Source organism: Maylandia zebra, linkage group LG17 (assembly GCF_041146795.1).
Source record: "Maylandia zebra isolate NMK-2024a linkage group LG17, Mzebra_GT3a, whole genome shotgun sequence".
Taxonomy (NCBI): domain Eukaryota; kingdom Metazoa; phylum Chordata; class Actinopteri; order Cichliformes; family Cichlidae; genus Maylandia; species Maylandia zebra.
In genome coordinates, this window is record NC_135183.1 from 22,821,889 (window position 1) to 22,838,321 (window position 16,433).

Consider the following 16,433-nt stretch of genomic DNA (forward strand, 5'->3'; position numbering starts at 1 on the left):
TTATCCATGCTTGAGTGGTTTCTAACAGTCATACAGATTCGTCACCTAGCAGAAGGATGTCTCAGTACATGGGCCGAGGAGTCAGGAATCGAGGAACCTTCTAATTTGTTGATGATAACTCTACCACCTGAGCCACAGCCACTTGTGAGACAAGGAGGTAAGTATGAGACAAGTAAAGATGAGAGAGAGGGAAACACTGAAGGAACTGAACACACAAGAAATAAACTCAAATAGAAACTGAAGTTAAATAAAGGCCAAAGAAATGAGCATTAGAATAGAAAACCACCCAAACAGGCATCTAAAACTCCATAAATTTAATAATAAAAAGCAGAACTTAAAGAAACATGACCAAAGGTATCAATAAATGCTGATTTACATAGTACCTGATAATTAGGACTCAGAGTTTTGACATACTAATCTGCATATTAAAAGAACCTGCCTATTATTGTGAAGGCCTGGACACGGAAATCCGGGCGTGTCTTGAGGCACAGTAACAACAGATCCTTTGGGCCAGACGGGTCGTGGAGTTTGTTCCACTGCATCCTGTGAATGCTCAGTTGGATTGGTATCTGGGGAGTTTGAGTCGAGATGAATGCCCTGAGAGGTTTTGGGGTTTAGTGCACTGTCCTCCTGGGAGAATGCCGCTGCTATGTATAGGTGTGCTTTGTGTGCAACAATGCCAAGGTGGGTGGGTACGTATAAAATTAACCTCAGCATGAATGTCAGGGCCTAAGGTATCCCAACAGATGACCGGTGTTACCGAGAGCTGCTATCATTGTCAGTGGTTGTAATGTTGATCACTTGTTTGGGGGTTTTCCCCTCTGTGCAGGGTTTGGCTTTCACGCAACACTCCAGGAGTGAAATTCACTTTTAAACTTGATGAGCGTTCTCCCATCAGGACTTGAAGGCAAAAACAATGCAGCAGCTTTCTCTGTGAGCCCCGATGAAAGGATTTTCATCCATAATTAACGAGTAGAGCGGCTGGAAACTTCTGCAATACTGAATCAAAGTGTGAAATCAGACCGCAGCTCCTTGTAGTTTGCACTAACTCTCTGCCACTAGCGTTTCATCAGATACCGTATTTCTGAGTCTGCTCTGATGTTTATATTGGTTTTATGGCAGCATGATTCACCATTGGTGGAGTGTTTAGTGGGATTCATTGTGGCTGCGTTGCTGTGAGACTAGAATGGAATGAGGCTGTGGGACTGCGTATTGTCTTGGGACTGTCAGAGCAATTCGCACTACTCATTATGAGACACTGCCGCTAATCTATTTCAGGATCTTTGTCATGATGGAGAAGATAAAATCTCCCCTATTGGCCAGCGTGTTAACCACGAGGCTCATTTGTGTCCTAATAGAGTTTGTGTCTAACGTAAATCAAAACACACTTTGAAGCTTTGACATTAGCAAGAAATTATGGTCACCAGCTTAGTTTTAATGTCTTTAATGTAGTCAAAGGAGCTTGCAAAGATATTGATATTACATAACCTACAGTTTATGCTGTTTTTTTTTTAAATACAAACAAATGACCGCAAAAGATTAATGGAAACAAACAACAAAAGCTCATTTGTGCAGTCATAGCTGTGACAGTTTGGGTTTTATTAGCACTGCATCTTTACTGAGTGAGAAAATAATTCACAGGAATTAGCAAACATAAAAATTAAAATTTAAAAATTAAAGGCTGTTTTAAGCTTTAGCATTAAATGAATGTCTTTTCCCACAGACCTTCATGGATCTGTGTTGATCAAGTTCATTTTAAACGAATAACCTTTACTTAATAGAGTAAAGCCCTTGATTTTATACATTTAAATATCTGGATTTATACTTTTTAAAAATATTTGTGGGGTTTTTTTCCAGATTGTGCCAAACTGATTTCGACTTTTTGAGACTTTTAGAGACTTTTAGAGAGTGAAATATCCATATTGGTACATAAGCCAGAATTCTTCATGTAGTCGGCTACAGAGGTTTTAGGACAAGGCTAAATTGACCCGCAGACAAGCTGCTGCTTGTTTGTGGGTCGATCAGCCTTCAGTTTTATCTTCACTAACTGAAAAGCTGCTCTGCTGGTTTGAGGTCAGGTCACTAATTTGTCAGTTGAAGAATATCTCATTTCTTTGCCCCGTGAAACTCTTGGGTTGTTTTTGCAGTTTGCTTCAGGTCATTGACCATTTGCACTGTGAAACTGCAGCCAATCGGTTTGCAGGGTTTGACTGAATTTGAGCAGCGAGTACAGCCCTGTACACCCCACAGTTCAAGATGTTGCTGCTATCAGCTATCGCATCATCAATAAACTCTAACAACCTATCTTCGCTGGCATCCATATACACTCCGCCATGTTTGACAGATGATGTGCTTCAGATCACGAGCTTTTCTCCACCCATCATTCTGCTACACGTTCATCTTAGCTTCATCTGTTCAAAGGATGCTTTTATTGGGTTTTTTCCAGCTCTTGTAGATGGTTTCTTTTAAAGTCTGACCTTCTTGTTCTTGAGTCTAACCAGTGGTTTGCACCTTGTTGTAAACGCTCACACCTACCTCCTTGAGCGTGTTTCTGACTTGGTTATATTGATTTGTAAAGTTAGTTTCCTTAACCATAAATATTTCTTGCATCGTGCACTTTTCTTCTGTTGTCTTTTGCTGTTGCTGAGATGCCCAGTTGTTTTGAATGAACCAGATTGCTGCTTGATTGTTTGGCTACTCCTTCAGGCTCCTTCATGTGCACTGACATCTTGTTGGACCTCATGTTTAAAATATAACAATCAAAAGCCATAAAATGCAAATGCAACACTTTGAAATAGCTTCAAATGGAACAAATCTTTCATTTGTCATGAAATAACAGGGGGACAGGCCTCACCTGGTCATTAAACTGCTTGACAGTCAACTGTTCAATTATTTTTCAGCGTTTGATATGACTGTGTATAAAAATAATTGTCATTCCTAAACAATGAATGTAAAATATTTGGTTCAGATTGAATTAAAACGGAATGTCTGCACTTTATTCAAATCTTGATTATTTAATTGAAAATTCCTGGTGGTGGACAGAAAAAACTTACTAAAACTGTATCTTTGTGCAACTCACTATGGAGCTAAATAAGTGATGATACCTTTTCTTAATTACCACATCCATTCATTACTTTGTGTTTTATAAGTCAACTTCATTAAATCAGTAAATATTGTACAGCATACAGTAAATACTGAGTAAGTTACTGGCAATAGCCCAGAATTAGCATCAGCATCAGTCAACCAATATGTTAGTCTGGTTCTAGATTCGGTAATACGGCTGTGATCAAACTGGTTGAGGTGGTACAGAATATTTATACCATGCAAACACTTATCACAGCACACTTTCTGCAAGAGAGGTAAAACACAATGACTCTTGACTTAAAGGAATGACACCGTCGACATGAGAGACTGAAAAAGAACGAACAAATGAACACACAAACTCGTGAATATTATGCTTTTACTAAGGAAAATACTTTATTTGTTTGAAAGCATAAAGACAGAAAGGCTGGTTTTACACAGAAGCAGCGAGGAAATTCAATTTTATTTGGAAAAAAGTTTTCTGGCATAACAAAAGGGCAGCGTGCTCATCTCGAGTCTCTGATGATCTTTCTGTTCTGGCAGTGAGAAATGTGTAAAGAGCGTCATTGAAAGCTGACAAATCCATTTCTTGATATTGACAAAGCTTCAAATGCATATTTTGGCTTTACAGTCTGTAGATTTGGTCAAAAACTGTTGTTTTTAATCCTGAGCTGTAAATTACCACGGGTTCTGGGGTTAACTTTAATTTAAAAAGCTTCTGTTACTGATTGGTATCATACAGCTGACGGCAGCAAAGCTCAGACATTTAAAACCTATGTGTAACACACTTGAGGTGGACAGTTAAGACACTTTAAAGTCACTGTGATCTGGAATTAAGCTAAACAGAAAGTCAGGACAAAGCCTGCGGCTAAGACGTCTTACGTTCATAATTTATCAACAGCACAGAGCCCAAAATAGAGTCAGAATGAATAATGGATTGGTTCACAAACTACAGATCCCAGACACATTTAGACGTTCTCATTTATTAACAACTCATATTTACAAAAATAGAAACTTTTTTTTCCCCATTTCTCGAAAGAAATATTTTTGGCAAATGCTGTAAAATAGCTGTAAAAGACTCCTGGAGCTGACAGCTAAAGTGTGCAAGGCAAAAGTGTTGCAGGATTTAAGATAAAAACAAAAAAACATGATACAGAAACTGAATCCGTGGTTTCAACTTAAATGTCCAATCACATGTTGTTGTTTTTTTCTATTCCAATCTGATTTTACACCAAGAGTCTGATGAGATCGATACCATTCATAGCCACTTTCAGATGAGCTAAACTTTTCGAAGTATGCTAAAACCTCACTAGACAATGCTCAGCGCCAGAATGATGCCAGCAGTGTCTAAACAGTAAATAAGAAGCAGTTAGCTTAGCTCAAGCTCAATATTAATCATGCAGGTATGACAGTGGTATCAATCATCTCAGTTAGCTCTTTGCATTTTGAGGTCAAATGGGCAAACGTGACCTATAAAGGAACAAAAATAAAATAATTTTGCAGGAAACCACGTCTCAAATATCAGCTTCTGACTGGCACACGGTGACTGTCGTACAAAAAGAACCGAAGACCAGCTAACGGGGTCCCCACGTGCCAAATATGAACGAGAATAACCCACTTCAGGTTGGGTTTGAACATTTCAGTCAGTATTTCCTTGAGGAAATAGAAAGAATGTGAGTGTAGATTGAATATATTGTTTTAACCCAGTCAAAAATGTTACACGAGTGCAGGAACCCCAAGCTAGGCCCTCGAAAAGAAAAAAAAAGAATATATAAAAAGAGTACAATAAAAATAAAAAGACAAAACACAGTATGAACACAAACAAGTATAAAAATGGGCTGTACGCATTACTGGAATGAAATAAAAACATTTAATAGCAATAAAGAGCAATAAATTTTGAAAAAAAAAACATCAACAAAAGCGTCTATAAATATAAACGGTTCTCATCAGTGTCCTGTAAAAAGCCTCACATGTCATATTTTAATATAATTACCCCTCGAATAAATGCCACACTCTCTTTGAAATTCTCTAAGTGTGATTTTTAAACACAGTGTCTCGAGCCGGATCAATTAAAACAACTACAACTGGTAAGTTGACTTGTGAAAAACTATTCAGTGCAACTTTAGTTCAGAAATTAAGGCAACCAGTGCCCCTCTACTCTTTTTTTATTCCTACCATTACAGTGTATCTGATTAAGCAGAGATGGCATTAAAAAGAATGACCTTAAAATATCAGCAGTGGAAGCTTCTATATGAGGTTTGCTCCAGGACACTGAACCATGCTCCAGAGAGGGGTCAAAGGTCATCGTGGGGAGTAAAGGAGGAAGGATTGGGGTTTTTTTTGGTGTGAATTTAAATCTCAGGAAGTCTCGTTGACTGTTCTCTCCAGCTCTATCACTTTACTTCTGCTCTCGTTCGTCCTCTGCTCCAGAGACCTGAGAGACACAGAACAACTGGATGAGATTCAGTTCACTACAATAAAGTCTTCTCTGTGTCAGGCTCAAAGGAAGCCAACATATAAGACGCCAAAACTCTGCTGCACCTCAGCAAACGCTTAACCATCCAAACATACAAAGATGGTCTATAACTAAGGCGGATGGGAGCCCCCGCAACAACAAACAAAAAATGTCAATTTTAACTTATATAGCACATTTCATTCTACCTAAACTCAATGCGCTTAACAGAAAATACAAACACAAAAACCTGTGTAGGTTTTCAGTGGCTTAAAGCAGTGAAAGCAGCACAATAATACATGAAAACACACACACACGGGTATTGAGTGTAGGTCTTTGTGAGCAGAAAGGCTCCGAGTCTGTTTTTGAATGTCAGCACAGATGATTGATCTCAGGTCAGCAGGCAGCTTGTTCCAAAGAACAGGACCACAGTCACTGAAGGCCCCCTCAGCACACTTGGGTCTGATTCTACGAACACTGAAAAGATCTGCACCTGATGACCTGAGGTGTCTGACTGGGTTATAAACAGCGCGGAGACGAAGGCCACACAACACAACCGCGCCGCTGGATTCAGACTTCTCCACTAAACTAAGATTAGTAAACAAAACTACAATAACCAAAACCCAACCTAAATATATTTAATGAACCAAAACTGGGTTAGCAGCTGAGGACTAATGACCTGGCTTTATGTCAGACTGTTGAATAATGGTGGGCGGATCGATGTTTGGCTGTGCTAACCTGCCTGGATATAGAGGCTGATGTTAATTTTAACTTATATAGCACTTTCATTCTACCTAAACTCAATGTGCTTAGGGCAGGAATAGCTCAGTAGGTAGAGTGGTTGCCCCATGATCGGAAGGTCGGGCTTCGACTCCACTGATCGGCTACCCTGAGGTACCCCTGAGCAAGGTACCGTCCCTACACACTGCTCCTCGGGCGCTATGGCTGCCCACTGCTTCACTGGGTGAATGGGTTAAATGCAGAGGAGTAAGATTTGTGATTAAAACAAGACTCCCAGTGTGCTCAGAGGAGGTAGTGTTAGTTATTACAGGTCATGGTTATCTGCGTTTTCACGAGCATCATAATTAAAATTGTATCTATGGTAAATCTGTGAGAAAAGTGAGGTTTTAATCTTATCGAGAAAGTTAAAGTGGGTGAACTCTTTCTTTTGATCGAGTTCAGGTATTCTGTTTACTCCCAGTACCATCATCATCATCATCATCATCCGAGTACTCCTCATCGTGCTGTGTGTTTACCTGTGCAGGTGAAGGAGCAGGTTTTTTGACGTCTGTGTGTCGTTGCTTTTATTCCTGAAAGGTGGGTGTGTTTCCATCCTGGTGGGCTCAACCCCGAGTTTCTGCTGCTCTGAGCGGCGCCACGCTGCCATCACGACGGCTGGCGTGTCCTCCCATTGGTCGGGATATTCACCACCCAGGCCGAGGAGGTGCGGCTGTTCGTCTTCGAAAGTCGATAACAGACTCCTCGACTTAACTAAAAGTTGGGGATAAGTGCTTATTAGTGCCTAATTTTTGTGAGGAGAAAGTATGACTGTGTGGTGTCAGGAAAATCATTTTTAGTTCCACACTCACTCACACACCAGCCCACACACACTTTATAACTGTGTAGCACCACATGTTATTGTCTGCCTGGTGAAAAGACTGTGCAGCCTGTGGGTTTGTGTGTGTGAGTGTGTGTGCATGTGGGCAGGATGGGAGAGGAAACTGAAATTGATTGTTAAGAAAATTATATCTGGTTTCTCTTACAAAAGAAAAAGTGCGTGCATGTGGGAGGAAGCAGAGAGGATGCAGTGAAAGGTCAACGCCACTAATCAGTCTCTGTAGCTGTAGGAGGCATCTGATTAGCAGCAATGTTATAATGGACCACCAAAGTTTAATAGCTGGGAACTAATGATTCATTACAATGGAAACAGCAGGGCAGGTCACTTAAGCTGAAATGACCAGGAAAGGTGACTCGAACTGTGGGTGTGTGTCCACACTCGTCTCAGCTCCACACGCATGAATATACGGCTTCATACGGAAAATGCAAACATTTCTGTGTAATCAAAGTATCAGCGTAACCATGGTGATACTCTGCCTCTGAGAGCCGTTGGACAAATGTACAATTGTATGTTTTTGATGGAAGCAGGAAAAAGTCAGGAACACAAAATGCCATCAACTTTTCTAAAGTTCATCTGAGGTCATCTATCTGCCCTGCCAGCAAAAAGCTGTTTAGCAAACATCTTTGAAAAACATCTGGGGTATTTATTTGTGTTCATATTTTGCTGTTTTGTTCAGTTTTATTTTGTTTTCATGCAGAAAACCCGACTATGTCAAGTACAATATATTCATACTTTCCTCTCATATTTACATTAATATTTAACCGTCCCAACAATACTATATTTTTGCATTTACGTTAGGCATGTGATTAGGCTAAATCACGCTGTAACTACGCTGAGTAAGGTGTATTAAACATGTGTATAGAGTGCGGGTTGGTGAGTGTGACTACCTGTAGCTGTGTAGGACTCTTTGACATCCAGCTGTTTGGAAGCGAGGCCCGTTTCAGTGATGGTGGAGCGTGGCGTAAAGCTGCTGGGATAAAAACTCCCCGAAAACAGCGCGAAACACAACACAACCACCTACAGAGAGACAAACACAAAGAGAAGAAGAAGAAGAAGGGTGGAGAGAGGGGAGGGAGAGGCAAATAAATTATGAATCACACATAATGCTACGCTGCTAATGAACGATGGGAGCAGATGTTTCTAATTCAATATTTTAATCAATGTTTCATCAGCACAATCTCTGTTAATACACACACACACACACACACACACACACACACACACACACACACACACACACACACACACACGTACCATTAAGCATGATGATGTCTGGGTGCCAACCATCCTGCAGGACTTGGAAACTTTTCCTGCCACGGCTGCCTTGAGAGACTGCAGCTGCTGCAGGAGAGACCTGTGGAGAAACACACACACACACACAGAGGTTACACACACACACCTGAGTGCATCGTGCATGCTTTTTTCACCATATAGACAATCTGCATTTAATGTATCGCGTAAAGAGAGTGCAAACCATTACAGCTTAGCACAATAAAACACCTGCCTCACTTTACATTTCCTCCGACTCATTTTTGAACTCGGTGACCACAAAACACACCGACTCCTGGCTTAGAGTTGTTTGTGGGTCTGTGATCTGTGTGTCAACACTGAAGACTGCCTCGAACATTTTCTCAGTTTTGTCAAAGTGCTGGAAACGGCGTTCGCACCACGGGACACCAAAGTATGAGCCCAGTTTCTAAAGCCTCTCTTTACAAAGTGCTAAGAGGGTTAGCTATACAAAAAAAACAAAAAAAACAACTACACAATGTGTCTAAGCTAGAACTCGTGACCAGAAACCAACAATAGAGCTAAAAACACACAACATAATACCTGACACGGCTAACCCAGTTAACCTCGATCCTTTAAATCTGTTGGTTTTCTATGATTATTTTTAAATTTCCTACCTTGATGTTTTTTGTCAGCTGTTTCTGTCTCTACACTCAGTGTAAGTGTAACTGAATGTAAGTGTGAAATGAAAGCAAACAGCTTAGAACGCACTGACATGACACGATCCATGAGATATTTTTAAAATAAAGCTTAAAATTTAATTTCTCAGGGGAGAAAGGATCAGCTTATCATTTCAGACACACAATGTCTATTCATTGAACAACCTTTCTCCATATTTTTTTTTAACTTTTGTTTCTTTATTAATTTTTTAACATGCAAAGACATTGTTAGTTGTTATGTGTGTGCTGATTTGTTCTGTTTTGTTTAGAAAAACAAAAAAACATTGTTGTAATCTGAACAGGTTTGCAGACTCTTCTGTACTGCCATCTCCAGGACTGAAAAATGAAGCCACTGTGGAAGCATCAGAAAGCTGCAGTTCCTCATCTGGCCACTTGAGGCCGACTTCCAAAGTGAGTCAGATCCCATAGACTTACATGTTAAAATGTCCATTTTACAGTAGTAATAAGCATGTTTTACAATTTGGGGTTCGATTGATAGTCTCCCTCCCCCACCCCCATCCCCATTCATTACCCCCACCATAAGTGCATGGTGGTGTTTTTATTTTATAAATATTATTTATCCAGATATTGGCTGCTGTGATTGACAGATAGGGGGAGCTGTAGTTGTGTACCGGGCCTCATATTTGCTAATCGGAGTTGCTTAACTGTACCACTCTTCTTTGTTTGTGTTGTTTGAGCTTTTTTGAAAGAATTGCCTTAATGGCACTGAAAACAACAAGGTGGCAAGCTTCAAAATACAGAGTACAAACCCACTGGGTGACTTCATGGTGGCTTCCATCTTTTATATACAGTCTATAAAAGTTATGCAAACTCATTGAATTGTGCGCCCACACATTCTGCATGTTAATGTGAATGATATCGCAGTAAATTACATCAGCATCCTTATTGTAAAATCCAGAATTTGCACTTTAGTGAAGAATCTGCTGTTTATTTTTGCACAAGTCAAACATTTTTCTGAAATTTTTCTTTCTCGTTTGCTTCATTAAATAAGGAACTGAGCTTAACGACAACATAAGCTGGCTGTCCAGGTGTCCCAGAATAAAAAACACACACACACCACGCATGCAACTGGTTCATTAAGTTTTTGACACTGACAGCAAAGCCCACTTTAACCACTGAGTGCAAAACAAGCCCCAGAACAGCTGTGTTCCAGGCAGCTATACTTAACACAGTGCACTCAGTGGGTGCACGCACGGTTCATCCATGCATAACGAGAGCAAACAGCGCTGTCTATCTGATGCAGGGTGAGCTTTTCACATTAAAATAGCCTCATGATTATGCATGGATGCAAAATTGCAGCTGAACACATCCACGGGGAGCTTTTGATTCAGCTCTATTTGCAAATAATAAAAGCGAGTCAGTGTTTCCCCACTCATTCTCCGTGCTTTTCTCAGCTGCACTGCGTGATATAAAAACAGATGCCTTTAGAGATTCACAAAGACAGAGGGAGAGGGAAAAAAAGCCAAATCCCCAAGGATGTGTTAAATCCAGCATGCGCCCAGGGAGGGACATTTTTAGGTGTGAACCCGTCCTCCCTCATGACTTTCCTGGTGTTTTGATTGTCACCATCCCAGAGTCTTTATGACACACTTGTCATCGCCTCTGTCGCTCACTCATCTGTGTCGCCACTGACAGAGGCTGAATCTGTAAAGAGCCCAAATAACTGGACTACCACCTCAGTTATCCTTTTGTTTTTGTGCTCGCGTTCTCTAATTCAGAAAAATTCCTCGTTGGAACTGCTGGAAGTGCTTCGTGAAGACAGTTTACTTACCTACCTTAGGCCAAAAGAGGAGGGAGAATTTGATGTTTGACCAATAGGGGCAATTTAAAAGCATCTTGCAGGAAATAATTAACTTCTATGTGGTAATTTTATATTTTTATGTAGTTTCAGAAGTTAAGGATCTAAAATGGGTCCGTTACTGTGCATTAAATCAATCCTATACGAGGTTAAGACTGTGAGTCCGTGTGTGCTGCTCTTACTTGTTTGTACACTCCAGAGTCTCCACTTTCCTGCGCAGCTCGCTGTTTTCGTTGGAGCAGGTCTCCACCCTGTGGTCAGACAGCAGTACTGCAGGGTCAGTGACTGAACGCCGTTCATTCATCAGCACCACTTTCTCCCTGTTCTGACTCTAGCGTGATTTATTTGTAGTTTAAGAACAGCTGCTTTCACTCTGCACACCTCGGTAATGCCGAGATTCACCCTGATGATGTTTGAATGTGGATACTTTAGATGACCTAGCATTTTTTCTAAAAGGGGACACTAAAGTTTATGCAGCATTAATAGCTGTTTGCTATTTGTAGTGATCCTGACATTGTTTTTCACATGAAAGAGGAAAAAAGAAGGACTTACTTCTTCTCCAGAGCATCCATGTACTCCTTCTTCTTCCTGCGACTCTCTTGAGCTGAAATCTGAGAGATGGTGAAGGAAACAGAATCAGAAAAAGTAGAAAAATCAGAAATTCGCCTGACATGACAAATATTTTCTTGTTTTTTGTTAACTATTTTGTTCTAACTTGCAGTAAACATATTCCTAGTCTTTTAGACTCTTTACGGATGATCACGGATGCTTGCTCAGATCATCCAAAATACGAACTGTGCTCTACATCGGCACCTTGTTCTTGATCTTCCTGCGGATCTTCTTAAGTGCCTTCTCCTCAGCTTTGGTGAGCGGGAGTTTGTTGGGAACAGGGTAACCTTCGGCCACCAGCGTGCGGCGCTCTTCCTCGGTCAGGATCAGCGGCCCAGAACCCTGCAGTTTCTACAGGAAACAACAGATAAACGTAAACATTGTTTACAACTTTGTAAAGAGGGAGGATGTCTAAAAAATGCTTGTGAATTTTACACTATAACTTCTTTTTTGGCACAATAGTCTGCACATATACATTAGGTTGTAGAAGGGATGTGAAAGGAGTGGAAAAGGTGGAAAGTCCAGTAATATTCATGGATTGCAGAGCAAAAACAGCAGGAAAATTATGCAAAAAAACCCAGTTATTTTAATTACATCAGCTGGAAACACGTTACTCTGCTATTCTGCTCTCTTTGAGGTTTGATGGGCTTTTAAAATTTCCTTTAATCTTACATGAGGAGCGGTGAGCAGAGGCGAGTTGGAGAGGGAGGACGAAGCACCTCGTGGTGACACCTTCAGGCCAGCCTGGGATGGAGGGGGGCTGGTGGGGGATGTGGGGCAGGAGAGGCCAGGCAGGGCGTGAACGGGGCTTTGGCTGCCCTCTGAGTCACTGCTGTGGGAACTCGGGGGAGTGGGAGGCATCTGTAGAGACTCCAGACCTAAAACACAGCGGCTGGATTGTTAGCTATTCATTCAGTCTCAGAGAAAACAGAGAAAAATTATAAAAATTTAAATTTAGAAACCATTTTTGATGCTCAGGGGTTTTCAAACTCAGCTGTGAGGTATTTAAACAAATCACCAGCAGGGGTCCTCGTAGCACACCATTACAGAAGTGCAGCAAGTGGAAAGAGAGGAGAGGAAAGAACTGACCTTTTGGTGAGAGATTGAGGAACTGGTCCACTTCATGAGGCTCCAGTTTAATTTTAGGGCTGATTTTCTCCTCCTTTATCTTCAAACAGAGGAAAAGACAAACAGGAGGTGTTAAAATGTTACAAACATTAAAAAGAAGAAGAAAAGAGCACAAATATCTGATTTAACCATCGTTTCTCACCTTGATGACTTTGCTCTGGTTCACTGTGACCTGAACCGAGGTGGCAGCAGGGGCCAGGGCCGAACCCTCGGACGTTTGGGACCCCTCACTGGTGGCCAGAGAGAGGGAGAGCGTGGGGAGCAGGGAGGGAGTCTCACACAGGAGGCTCTCAATGGCTTCCTCCTGCTCCATAGGCCACTCGGCTGAATCGCCATCGGACTCAGCTGCAGAGGAGGCAAAGCGTGCTCCTGTTAGTGCTCTTTACCAATGAGATTAGATTAGATTAAGGTTTATCTACCACTGCACACAATAATACCAACACTTACCAACAACAGTAGCAGAGCAGCTCCATAAATATTACGGTAACGGGTAACAAATACTGGTTTATAGAGCATTAATGCTTCATTAGCAATCTTAACTTTTGAGTTTTAACTTTTGTTTAAAGTCCTTTCACAATAAAAGCTATAAAAGCCTTGATAAAGCAGATTTAGTGGTAAGATGCTGTTTGACTGTTTTCTGTCTTTTATTCTTTCTTCTTCTGATTCTGGTCTGATTCTCAGTGTGATGACGTGAGAATCAAAGCAGGGATTTTACATCACGAGCCACATATTTTGAATTTAAGTGGGCCAGACCAGCGAGACTCCACTTTCTCCCAGTGAAGTTCATTTTAACTACACTTTTAATCCCAGCGATAGGATTTGTATCAAAAAATAAAAAGTCTTTAAAACCAACAGCTGTGATTAATAATCACTGTGAGCTTGAGGACAAGCACCCCGGTGCTTTTGATTGGTTGTCCTTTAAAGTCACAATCTTTGTGTTGGCATCTCACCTGCTTCGCTGCCGTGCTCTCCGGTCAGGTGTGACAGGGGTGACTGGGGTCGGCTGTCACCGCACAGCGAGTAGCTGTGCTCAGCGGTGATGTGGGGCGGAAGAGGGGAAGACGGGGACAGGTCGGCGTCGTCGTCTTCCTCCATGGACTCCACCGAGTCTCTCCCCCCGGACAGGAAGGGGTCGCTGAGCAGCTGACCCAGCAAAGCATCCTGGGAGAGGTCGTCCAGCAGCTCGGAGAAGTGCTGCAGGGAGGAGAAATAAAGCACTATGAATTTTCAGAGGATGTTTAATTTGAACTCCTGTCACAGACATGCAGGAGGAATCAGACAGATAATTACATAAAGCCACATCGTCGGGAGCCTACGACCGTCAGTCTGTAATTACAGACTATTAAACTCTTTATTGGCACCTTGCCTTGAGGTTTCCCTCAGCTCTCCCTCAGAGAAGACTAAAGCAGCCAATCAAATACTCAAACCTCTCCCCCACTAATCACAGCTTCTCTTTCAGTGTGTGTTTGATTCTCATTGTGGTGACACATTTACCAAACACATACAGAAGTTTGCAGACAAGCCCTCTTCCTCCCAGCCTTTGATCCCCCATCATCACATTCCTTATCTCTTAGGCAGGTGAGCATGTGTAGATCTCCCCCCTGTGATTGGCTGTTATGACTTTAATAAACAAAAGGCAGCCAAAGCAAAGTATGCTGGAGATTAGGCCTTCCTCTGCTCCTCTCAGCATGCAGAAAACATGCAGACTAGACCTCCAAGTTCAACAGTTTTGGTCCCCAAGACAAAGGAAAACAGAACATTGATGTCTTATCCTATCAGATAAACCCAAACATACTCAGTTTAAAGCAATAAACAGTAGATAAAACCATGAAGTCCTCACTTTGCAGTCGCTATTATACAACAAATGTTGTATAATGTTTCTAGAAAAACCACCAACCAGTTTATATCCGGTCTGTCCAGAAACACTACATGTACATGTATGAAGGGATAATTGAAGCAATTTAACAGAAATGGAAGTGTACACGGGTTCAAATATGGACGTCGATGCCAAGAAGCCACAAACTTTAAAAGGTGGATATCACCGATTCAAAAGTGAAATAGAATCACAATGTTCTGTTCTGAAGTTATTATACCATGTAGTTAAAGTGTTTTTGCAGAACATTTGCAGAACGTTATAATGTCGTTCATTTCTGAGTCGGTGCCAGGATTCAGAAAACATCATTCGTCCTGCTACAGCAGTCGCCGGCATGGAGGCAGTTATCGTTTCAGCCAAACTAAATTGTGAAATAAGATAAAACTGCATTACTTTCATTCAATATAAAATAAAGTAACTGGTAATAAAGTTACTGTAAGTCTGTTTGAATATAGTCTACCCTTGGTGCCTCTGTTTTGTTCCGCACTGAGCTCGGCTGGAAAAGCTCCCTCCTCCCCTCAGTTCTGCAGCACACTTACAGTGATATTCATCCACGCTCTACCCTTACTCACTCACTCATAAATAAAAGCTATTTAAAGCAGTTTAATCTGGAAATAATCTTGTGTTTTTTAAGGTCTCCCATCCCCTGTCACAGTTATCGAGCCGGGCTATGAAAGCAGGCAGGCCTGATTTATATATGCTAGCAAAACACTTATTCAATGCATAAAAATTGCTAAGAGGAAATTAAGATTACAAAGATTATGAAAAAATATAGGCCATTACTTTTATCATGTGTGCAGTTTTTCGTCCTTTTTAGATTGATTTATTAACTCGTCATATTCAGTTTGGGGGATAAACTGGCAAAAAACATAAGTACCCGAGTAGGTGGGTAACTCTTTTCCTCTTGTGTTGCCTCCCGTGGGTAACGCTTGTTTCTCTTTTCTTTTCTGGAATTGGCACTAGGAGTACACAGGCATGTACAAACATGTGATTTATTTTGACAAACACGTCTTTTTCTTACTTTTAAATCCTAAATCCCCTGCAGTTTTGTCACTGATGAACTTCCGTACATGTTTATCTCCTTGTGGTGTTACTGTCTGCTACGCTTTCTATTTGAGATGTTTTATCGCTCTTATATATCATTGTATCATTCTTTTAAGAAACAGAAATGATGTACAGTTACCCTCAGGGATCGCATACATTTCAAACTCAAAGCTACATTTTTCCAGCCCTGTCCTCGCTTGAACTCGCTGCTTCAAAAACATTTGTGATGCAACTTCAAGTTCTGCTGGGACACAAAATAAGAAGCAGGTTTCCAATTGCAGTTTCAGCTACATGGGACTTGGCCAGTGTGAGAGAAGAAAACCATTTAAATTAGAGACACGTGAAGAGCAAGACGAGGAAAACAACCTATTACGACACCGATGGTTTGGACAAACTGTTATAAAACAACAAAACAGACAACAAAAAAAGATGTATACATGAATGAGAAGAGGGATAAAGAGAGAGTGAAATCAAGATGCAGGAAACGAGGAAAGAGGAGGAAGGTGGACGACCAAATGCCAAGCATGCGGCTTCGATTACAGTCTGAGAAAGAGAGAGCTTAACTTCTAGCATTTTCTCCCACATGCACAAACACAGAGGCTTGAGGACGGCCCTTATAGGGCAGCATACAGAGGTCATTTCACTGTGTGTGTGCGTGTGTGTGTGCGTGTGTGTGCGTGTGTGTGTGCAATGCAAACAGCGACAGCACACCGTGAATCTATTCAAGAGGGAAGACAAATATTTACACATTTATACACCCGTGGGTTCTATTTTAACCTCCAGAACAGCGCATATAAGTGGAAACAACCCATTATATCAACATATATTACTGTGTGTGTGTGTGTGTGTGTGTGTGTGTGTGT

General features: G+C 41.2%; 1 protein-coding gene across 2 annotated transcripts in view; it reads right to left on the reverse strand.

Annotated features, from left to right (window-relative positions):
• Positions 1-3,452: 3,452 nt before the first annotated feature.
• Positions 3,453-16,433, reverse strand: part of creb3l2 (cAMP responsive element binding protein 3-like 2) — a 35,265-nt gene continuing 22,284 nt past the window's right edge. For both annotated transcript variants that reach the window (XM_004573730.3, XM_076875617.1), the window contains exons 2-12: positions 13,604-13,847; positions 12,796-12,998; positions 12,615-12,693; positions 12,198-12,403; positions 11,730-11,876; positions 11,469-11,527; positions 11,099-11,167; positions 8,406-8,505; positions 8,039-8,168; positions 6,790-7,024; positions 3,453-5,515 (exon numbers count right to left, since the gene is read on the reverse strand). In XM_004573730.3, coding sequence (XP_004573787.1) covers positions 5,440-5,515; positions 6,790-7,024; positions 8,039-8,168; positions 8,406-8,505; positions 11,099-11,167; positions 11,469-11,527; positions 11,730-11,876; positions 12,198-12,403; positions 12,615-12,693; positions 12,796-12,998; positions 13,604-13,847 — 1,548 coding nt within the window. In that variant the 3' untranslated portion in view covers positions 3,453-5,439. The remainder of the gene's footprint in view (positions 5,516-6,789; positions 7,025-8,038; positions 8,169-8,405; positions 8,506-11,098; positions 11,168-11,468; positions 11,528-11,729; positions 11,877-12,197; positions 12,404-12,614; positions 12,694-12,795; positions 12,999-13,603; positions 13,848-16,433) is intronic.